The 10,002-nt window shown below is 45.9% G+C and overlaps 1 protein-coding gene across 1 annotated transcript in view; it reads right to left on the reverse strand.

Annotated features, from left to right (window-relative positions):
• Positions 1-135: 135 nt before the first annotated feature.
• FAM161B (family with sequence similarity 161, member B) overlaps positions 136-10,002 on the reverse strand; it is a 13,607-nt gene continuing 3,740 nt past the window's right edge. The window contains exons 2-9 of the mRNA XM_005883550.2: positions 9,097-9,416; positions 7,798-8,348; positions 5,888-6,234; positions 4,992-5,119; positions 3,050-3,214; positions 2,723-2,822; positions 1,807-1,949; positions 136-1,003 (exon numbers count right to left, since the gene is read on the reverse strand). Of these exons, the coding sequence (XP_005883612.1) occupies positions 865-1,003; positions 1,807-1,949; positions 2,723-2,822; positions 3,050-3,214; positions 4,992-5,119; positions 5,888-6,234; positions 7,798-8,348; positions 9,097-9,416 (1,893 nt within the window). The 3' untranslated portion in view covers positions 136-864. The remainder of the gene's footprint in view (positions 1,004-1,806; positions 1,950-2,722; positions 2,823-3,049; positions 3,215-4,991; positions 5,120-5,887; positions 6,235-7,797; positions 8,349-9,096; positions 9,417-10,002) is intronic.

A 10,002-nucleotide genomic window follows, 5' to 3' on the forward strand; every position in this document is an offset into this window, starting at 1 on the left:
GATAACATTCTAAATATATAACAGGAAAGAACTGCTTTTTTCAATAAAGTAATTATAGTTCTCAATTTGTTAATGACATGTATATAATCATATTGTGCTATGTAGATTGAGTTCATGTCAATTACTTGTATTCATAAAATGCCAGTTTTTTAATTCCTGTAGCCTCACTCTTATACTAGAGCAGCGGTTTTCAACTGGGAACATTTTGCCCCCCACTCTCCTAGGGACATTTGGCAATATCTAGAGACATTTTTGGTTGTCACAACTGGAGGGGTGTTACTGGCATCTAGTGAGTCGAGGCCAGCATGCTGCTAAACATCCTACAGTGCACAGGACAGCTCCCTGTCCCTGCACCCAGCAAAGATTCATCTGGCCCAAAATGTCAATCCTGCTGAGGCTGAGAAACCCTGTGCTAGAAGTTGCAAACTTGTCATCCCCCAGGTGTTTTATTTTGCCTGTACAATATTTCCAAGTAATTTTTAAATTAGGTGACAACATGCAGATTTCTGGCTTCTGTTGAAAAGGCAGTTCATCTGGCAATTCTGGGCCTGTATTCCAGCAGAGACTCCAGTCTCTACTATCCCCTACTCCCTTACAGCCAGCCCATTCAACCCATTTATTTTCTGACTAGCCTCTGTAGGCATTTGGGCCTGTGCCTTTTTTTCTGTCCCTAATGTTTTAGCTCGGCTATGATCCCTACACCCTGAGCTTCACTTGGACTTACTTGAACCATTCCCTGTTATCTGCTACTTTTCTTTTCCCCATTCTCCAAGAATAGCCATGACTCAGAACCCAAGTTTTTCCTTGCCTTGATTCAACCTTAGTTGCTTAATATTATTGAAAAGCAGTAATGAAGTGTACTGGTTAGGCAGGTGATTCGAGATTATCTAGCAGTTCATAAGACAGCTCCTCCTGTTCTTTCTTGGGGCTGGTAGGCTGCTCTAGAGGTTCTTCTAAATCCTGCTGTGGATTTCTGATGCCGAGTTTTGTAGTTTCATGGGTGCTGCAGAATAAATAAAAATATGAAAAAACGTTTAAAGTATGTAAAGCTTAAGGATGGTCTCAACATTTTTATTATTTTATATGGGATGCAAAAGGAAATTTCTAGGTGGAAAATGGGGAGAGGAATTAGGACTTAAGAAACAACAAAATTGAAAATATTAGAGATGCTTTACTCCCTTTGATTTATATGATCTCAGTGGAGGAGGTGGTGCTAATGAGTTATTTTTAAAGAGCACTAGAAAAACAGTTTTATCATTTTATGGGAAATAAAAATACACATGATTTTTCAAAAATAGAGTGGAAATACTTTTGACTGGTGGCATTGGAACTGGAATAGAAAAATGATGTTTCAAATTTTAGGAATCTAGACCTAATATACAATAGTTATATATGTATTTTTAAATATATTTTATTGGTTTTTTACAGAGAGGAAGGGAGAGGGATAGTTAGAAACATCGATGAGAGAGAAACATCGATCAGCTGCCTCCTGCACACCCCCCACTGGAGATGTGCCTGCAACCAAGGTACATGCCCTGGACCGGAATCGAACCCGGGACCCTTCAGTCCGCCGGCCGATGCTCTATCCACTGAGCCAAACTGGTTAGGGCTACAATGGTTATATTTTATTCACAACTGCACTCCTCTCCAAATTCAAATGTGTTATCTGGAGATGTCTGGATAGTATTCTGTAAGTACAGGATAGTGATCTCAAAATATGAGTGGCTGTCCTAAAGGTTCCTGCCAGGAGCATTACGAGGGATGGCACCTGGAGGACTGCAGGGGGACGGCAGCATCTGGGATTACCTGGGACGATCATGCACTTCTAACTGCGCCTTCCACTGTGCAACCCTGGTGCCCTGGACCTTGTTCCTCACAAAGTCTTCATCCAGCCCAGCCTGCTTCAGGGTGTCTTGATACCTTTGTTCTGCTTCTTTCCTGGCAAGGTCCTGTGGAAGGAAACTAATCTGTAACTGTCTTGTGAATTCTAAATTACTAGCTGAACCCATATCCTTAAAATACTGCTCACCACCACCCTCTCCCATTAGTGGGGACAACATTTGCATAGAAATTACTTCGAGCTTTGTTTTCAAGCCTTAAAGTGCATAGGAACTATCTGAAGATTTTGTTAAAAAGTAGACTCTTATTTGGTAGGTCTCAGATGGGGCCTGCAATTCTGTATTTCTAACAGTCCCAGGAGATGCCAGCCATTGATTAGGGGGCCATACCTTTGAGAAGCAAGGACTTAGATTTTTGAAAGACCAAGTGAGGTCTAGATGAAAATGATGGACTTAAAAACCCTTGGAGACCTAGCAATGTACCACAGATCTAGAGGCTGGTGATGTTCCACCACTATGAACAATGGCTCTGGACAGCAGAAAAGACTGGATTTTCAGTCACATTAATACTAGTAAGTTAAAGATGTGCTTGCTAACACAGTCAAACTCACTGTGTGTATGGGACCTAACTCCCACTCTGATTCATGCTGAAAGCTAGACTACAGTGAAAACTCCAGGAATTGAAATTTCCCATTTTAGATGTCTTTAGAGTCCAGTCTTGGGTGAATTTAGCCCAAGTAACATGTACTATTACTACTTTGGTAGTAATCAAATGGGCCTAATTTAGAATCTTTCTGAGCTTCAAGGAAATGTTTAATACTCAGATATTAAACTTTCATGTCTAAGAACCCTCAGACAGAAAGAAGATGACTGTTTAGTTTTACCTTGGTAACTTGTTCGAAGAGATATGGCCTCATTTGTATTCTCTTTTTCATTTCTTCCAATTCTTTCTTATACTCTTTTGCTCTTTTACGGTCATTGTTCCTGGAATTAATAAGATTTTTAAAATCCACCTTTTTCCAATCCAGAATACCCTTCATTCCAGTTAAACAGAGTAAGTCCCATGGACATTGTAAATTCCTAACTGTGCCTGGCAAAACTCATGACTGCCATTATAGGAGCCTACCCTAGTCACTCCATTTTGCTGTTTTCAAGACCAATGATCTGCTGGATCCCAAGACACAACCCTTTGACACATGGAAGACACTGACCGGTTTTCTTTCAACTTTGCTTTGAATACCTCCTCCAGGCTTTTGTGGGGATCCATGGCTTTTGCACGCAAGGTCACGGATTTGGACATTGCTTGACACTTCTTTTTATGCGTCTCCAACCACTGAGTACTCTCATGTGCTTTGTTCTTTTTTTCAAGTGAACTTCTAAAGGGAGGAGGCAAAAAAAAAAAAAAAATACAGATGACCAACTTGGATATATTTAAAAGCAATCTTAGTAACCTCTCTGGAAAGTTGGTGTTGTCTATGAAGGGGGGTGGGGGAGTAATTTACCTCCCTGGCATTTCAGAAAGATTAAGATTCTGGCATCAAGTGCATGGGCATATGACGCCTTCCCAGCACTCTGGATACAGTGATATTCTACCCAGGAGAGTCTCACTCATTGAACTGAAAAAACGTGTGAATAAAATATCCTTACTTAAACAGCCAAACATTCAGGCTTGTTGTCTATCCTGAAACAAAATACTAATAGCTACCAGTAGCTGAGTTATGTACCCTGAACCAGTGCAAACAGTCCGCAAGTGCTTTATGTCCACTATCTTGTGTAATCCTCATAACTGCCCTGTGAACTAGGAGCATTCATTGTACAGGCAAAGAGATGTAGCCTCAGACAGGGTAAGCCACTTGCCCAAAGCTACCCAGCGTACCAGTGGAAAAGCCAAGGTTAGAATCAGGATATCTGACTTTTAAGTCTCTGCCCTTGGTGTAGACACTGCTATAAACAGTGGGCTGGAAGGTGCCCGAGTTTATGGTCCTTTGGGAATACAGATAACTAGAAATGGACTTCTTTTAATGCACAATTTGGAATCAACTTTTAGCACTTCGTTTGTGTAAATATTCTACAAGGTATTATGGAGAGTTCTACCAAAGGAAAAAAGTCAAGGCTCTTGCATTTGGCCTGCACTCGAAGTGGACAGATTAGGAAGAAGGACATTAAAGTTTTATCTACTGCGAGGAAGCAGCTGTGGACATCCTCTACAGGTGGGCCAACCTGTGGTTCATAATATCTAATTGGGACCTCAGGATATTGCTACATTCAGCCTTGACTTAGTAGCTCTATGAAATTTGAGGGAAAGGGAAATATCCATTGGGTTCTAAATAGATTTCTACGATCTGTGCGGGTCTTAAAGGGCCAAGTCGGTTCTGTTCCTCCTCTGTGAGCTCCACAGGAAAGCACCGATATGCTGGTCCTCTGCTCACTTCATCTCAGAGGCCTAGTGGAGGAACTCTTGCTGGCTCGATGAGAACAATTCCATGACAGAGGAAGGTCAGTTAGAGTTAAAAATAAGGAGGCGCCTGATTCCCAACTGACTTCTGATAGTTCCCCAGGATGAATCTTGGAGAATTTCAAATATGTGCAATGGATGCTCATCTCTGTGGCAGGCTCAGCCACCTGTCATGCTTCTCTGAGTTCCTGCTCCTAATGGGTTCCTTCCTTTTTCATCTGTAGGTCTTTACCAATGTTGTTCTTTGTCTGGAAACTTCTTTCTTTCCAGCCTTTGGCTTATTCCTCTTTCTTCAGGTTTCACCTTAGACATCTATTACAAGGGTCCCCTGCCCCAGGCTTCCCAGTGCCTCCACAGTCCCCTGTATTCCCTCATCATTGCACTCACTAACAAAATAAGGTCGTTGCTTCATTGCTTTTCTGTATTTCAGATTAGGTATTAAACTATAGGTTCCATAGGTATCTCCAGCCTTAACATTCTACCTGGCACAGAGTAAGGCCCCGTGAATATTTGCTGAATGATACATGTTTTCCAGCCCTAAGTGTGCAGGACCACATGTATTCCTGTCCTGATCAGAGAACTCCCTTCCACGCCTTTAGGCTTTCCGATAACAGGAGAGGAGGCCCAGCAGTGGGGTGGTTTCCATCATGTGGGCCACGATCTGGGCATTATGAGTCTTCTGCAGCCTGAGCACTCACCTGACTGCAGATTCCCTCTTCCTGGTGGCATCTGTGATGTGCACAGGTAGGGTGTTGGCAGAGAGGGAAGCAAGGCCACTCAGAGAATGACTCCTTGGCCGGGGAGCAGCAGGTGGCTGTGGAGAGTCCTAGAGGAAACAAAGGCTGGTATTGGTGGGATGGCATGTGTGATTAGGTTCTATCTTAGCTGGAATCAATTTCAGTTAAGATAGAAACTAATCAGACTAAGAATCTTTTTTTCCGGGGATTAAAGCCAAAGGTAATGAGATTTCAAGTTTAGTAATTGGGACAGACTTGGATGTCAATCCTGAAGGTTTTTTTCGTTGTTAATCCTCACCCAAGGACATTTTTCCATTGATTTTTAGACAGAGTGGAAGGAAGATGGAGAGACAGAGAGAAACATCAATGTGAGAGAGACACATCAATTGATTGCCTCCCACACATGCCCCAACCAGGGCCTTGGGCCGGGAATCGAGCCTGCAACCAAGGTACATGCCCTTGACCAGAATAGAACCCGGGACCCTTCAGTTCAGGGGCCGACGCTCTATCCACTGAGCCAGACTGGCTGGGGCAATCCTGAAGTTTTTAATCAAATGAGAAGAGTTCTCTGGAATTGGTATAGGGACACAACAATTGATCCCAACTTCCTGCCTCCCAGACCTGCTTGAACTTATTTCTTCAATTTCTCCGGAGAGAGGGAAGGAAAAGAAGTATTCTTGTGGTCTTAAATTTATAGGAATTGTGGATCTGTGATCTGCTTATAGCCAAACTGGTGTTTTTTTTTAAAAAATTAAGATAGAAAAATGCCATGAAAAGTGCCTTCCATTGAGATGTGGCCCTCTTTGGATTTTGGGCCTCCAGGCCCTTGACCCCCCTGCAACTGCCTGGGCTCTCACCTTCCTCCCTCCAGTGGCAGCAGCATCACAGGGCCGCCGAGTGTGACACAGGCTGGCGGTTCTCAGCAAGAAGGGCTTGTTGCGAGTCCCCTCTCGGGTGTCCCTTCTCTTTGCAGCTCTTCTCTGGAAGGCCTTGTAAAGGCCCTCATAGTCAGGGACAGCAGGATTCACCCGAGGCTGGAATCCAAAGTCAGTCTGCAGAAACCCAAGCTTTTCCTGCCAGGTTCGGGTGGCTGTGCGGAGCTGTGGGTCAGCCCTGGAACTGGAGGAGATGATGGGGGAGGAGGCCATCTTGAGCATGTCCATGGCTCTCATTTGGATGCGAATTTTCCTGAAGAGCTCAGCTTCTGTAAAGAAAAATCAGGGTGGTGATGGGTGAGAAGGGACCGAGACTCATACCAAAAGGTTTGGAGAACGTTCCCTCTTTTAAACACTAGCAGTAATGTGCTGGAACCAAATGTTAACTTTTCAGGAATTTTGTGATCCAGCTGACATCATGTAGGAAGCTTGAAATTGGCCACGATAGGCATATTTATACCACAGAAAATGGCAAACACTACAAATCGGTTTGCTTTTTTTTTTTCCTGGAGAGCTCATTAATGCTGACAAGAACACTGCCAGGTACCAATCGGGTTGCAGAATGAGCTGCCATTCACATTTACTGAGTGCTTTCTCTGGTTCCTTAAGGAGGACCAGGAGGAATGGGTCAGTCACCTGCTCCTCTCCCAGGTCTCCCCTGTCTCAGAGGTAAGGCCCCACCACCCACACAACTGCCCGAGCCCATTATCCAAATCATTCTTGACACTCCCTCCTTCATCTTATCAGTCATATGTTCCACCGTCTCCTCCACTTTAACCTGTCTCCAGTCCAGTCTCTTTTCGTTGTCCCTGCTACTAATTTCATAATTTCTCAACTAAATTGTTGAAATAGCCTCCTGTTATATCAGCATCCCTGAGTCTTGCACCTCCCCCTTTAATTATCTCAACAGCAATCAGAGTGATCTTTCTGAACTCCGTATCTGATCATGAGCCACTCTACTTAAAACCCTCCAGTGGCTCCCCAGTGCCCTTGGGTGAAGTCCAAACCCTTCTCACAGCCCACAAGGCCCCAGGTCTGGCCTATACCTGCCTCTCTCCTCCCCACTCTCCCTCTTCTCTCCACCCTCTACCTTTTCACTCCTGACTGTGCTCAACTTCCTCTCACCTCCATGCTATAGCTCTGCTGGTACACTCTTCCTCCCTCTTCATCAAGTTAACACAGCTCACCCTTCAGGGTCAGCCTCAGTGCTCACTTTCTCTGGGGACCCTAACTGTTCCCACCCCTCACCACACCCTAAGTTAGGTCCTCTGTTATAAACTCCATAGGACCCTATAATCCCTGCAAATGACTCATCACAGTTGTGGTTGTCTATTATCTGTCTCCCTCCCATGTCCACAAACTCCATGTCTATTTATTCACCCTAGAACAATGCGTGGGACATGGCACATGTTACTGAATGAGCAAGGAAAGCCTGAGTCTCTTATTTGAGCTGCACTTCTTGAAATGAGTACCTCACCAGGATGGGGGGGGGGGGGGGGGGAGGTGGCACCGGTCTAAGCCTGTCTTTAGGTGTCTCATTGGTTCTCTGTTCTCATATCTGTGCGGCCACAGAGGCCTTCACATGCACTCACTGAGAGAGAGGTCAACAGGGCAAGGCTGGTGGGGAGTGCTGCAGGACATCTCCTGGTTCCTTGCTCCTTACAGGGTTCCCCTTTGTGTAAATACACCCAACCTACTCCATGGCCTGCACTGAGTGGCCTCTAGCAGGGCCACCTGAACAGCTCATCTCCAAGCCAGGCTAACCCCTGAGCCTGACTAAATCCCTACTGCACCCCCGGCAGGAGGCAGCAAGGTGGCAAGGTTGTCTTTACCCTGGAGTTTGTCCCCGAGAGCTGGCTCCAGAATGGACTTGGGGATCCTTCTAGCGGCAGTCTGCTTGGAGGCCTTGGCCTTAGCACTGGCGGCCAGTTCCCTCCGTTGAGTGGCTTCCTTCCGTTGCTCCTCCTTCTCCAGGAAGCTGAAGGGTTTGAAAGACGAGAGGAGCAGTTCTTTCCTCTTCTGGATCCCGGCCTGCCTTCGGGCCTCATTGCGCGCCATGATTTCCTGGTAGAGGGGCAGGTAGACATGCGCAGGCACGGGCTGTGCTCGGAACTGCCGGTGGCACTCGGCCTCCTCCTGGCCCTGCCTCTGGGCCTGCTGCCTCTCAAGCTCGAAGGAGGCAGGTGAGGCCAGCCACTGGGCCTTTTTCTGGGCCTCACGCACCGTCATACGGAACGGCTGAGGAACAGTGATGGAGGATGCCCAGGAGCTGAGACTTCTGTGCTGGGAAGGAGGCCTGGAGCCTGTGGGTGGCTGGGACTGAACCTTGGGAATGTCGGAGGGTAGGTTGCTCAGGGAGCTGCAGCGCCTTGTGTAGCCACTCCTGGGGGAAGAAAGCAGTGTGCCTGGAGGACAGGGTGGCCAGGAGGCCCGGCTCCTCCCAGACCCTCCTCCCCACTGCTCCCCAGACCTCTCTGCCAGCAGGTTGCATCTAGCTTCTCAGCCTAACATCGCAGCCCCACAGGCCTCTAAGCCTTTCCCTTCCTCAACCAGGCCTCCCTCCTTCCCACAGGCCATCTAGCAGCCTCAGTAAGAAATCTCTTCTCAAAACTGATCCAAAAATTGCCACTTTGCACTCTAATAGTTTCATAGGGGGACAGCGCAGCGGTGCAGAGCAGGGCTTTAGAGTCAGACAGAGCCAGAGTCAAATCCTGCTTCAAACAATTGCCAGCTGTGTGACCTTCAGCAAGGTTCTCTTGGAACCTCAATTCCTCATCTGTAAAATGGCAAAATAATATCTATTTACAGGGTGATGGGGAGGAGAAAAATAAGAAATAAATGAGGTAAAGCATACCTACATCTAACAGGGCTTGGCCAAGGTAAATGTGCCCTGTTGCCATTCTCAGGGAGGTAGTGTGTTTGGGAAAGGCATCAGTTTGATCGATCCCAGAGCTTCGGGTGACTAAGGGTTACCCAGAGTGATTTAGGACTGCTGGGTAGGAATCAGAACCCATGTTTGGATCCAGAAGCTGATTCTTCCGGAGCCTGGGTAAATGGCAACCTGAAAAAGTGGTCTTTGCTTTACTGAGGAAGAAACACAGTGAAGCAGCTGTTGAACTGCAGTGCCTCACCTTGGCGATGGTGGGTACTGGACCTGCGGCTTCCCCCTGCCTTTGTTCTGGAAGAAACTCTCCAGGTCCTCATCATCTTCAGAGAGGCTCTCATCACTGTCTGGGTCAGACTGATGAAGGGATTCTGACAGGCACCACCTGGCTTTCTGCGTCAGTGCTTGCAGGGTCTCGTAAAAGCTCCCAGTTGAGTCAGCAGAAGTAGAATCTGTCTCCTCCAGGCTGAGGAACTCATCAAGTTTGCCAGCCCTAGGCAAAAACAGCCCATCCCCAGACAGCTCCTCTTCTGCCTCTGTGTCTGAGGAGGATTTGGGGGGAAATACCTAAAATGAAATAGGATAGACTGGGGTCAAACTATAATTTCAAATTTATTCAAAACATAACTGTTAATTTCACTTTGAATAAGCCTCTATATATTAGGACTGGGGAGGAACAAAGAAAAATTTTAATGAACAGGAAAGACAATGTGGAAATAAGATGTGTTCTAAAGAAATTTCACGCCCTAGCTCGTTTGGCTCAGTCGACAAAAGAGTGCGGGCCTGTAGACTGAAGGATCCAAGTTCAATTCCAGTCAAGGGCACATTCCCCAGGTTGTGGGCTCAATCCCCAGTGGGGATTGTGCAGGAGGCAGCCAATCGGTGATTCTCTCTCATCATTGATGATTCTATCTCTCTCTCTTTTCCTCTGTAAAATCAATAAAAATATATTTTAAAAAAAGAAATTTCAATGTTATCACCGATAAGGGTTTAATCTCCAACATTTATAGGGAACTCATACAACTTAACAAAAGGAAGATAAACAATCCAATCAAAAAATGGGCAAAGGACCTAAGTAGACACTTTCCAAAAGAGGACATTCAGAAAGCCAAGAGACAGACATATGAAAACATGCTCAAAGTCACTAATCATC

Source organism: Myotis brandtii, unplaced genomic scaffold (genome assembly GCF_000412655.1).
Source record: "Myotis brandtii unplaced genomic scaffold, ASM41265v1 scaffold793, whole genome shotgun sequence".
Taxonomy (NCBI): Eukaryota; Metazoa; Chordata; class Mammalia; order Chiroptera; family Vespertilionidae; genus Myotis; species Myotis brandtii.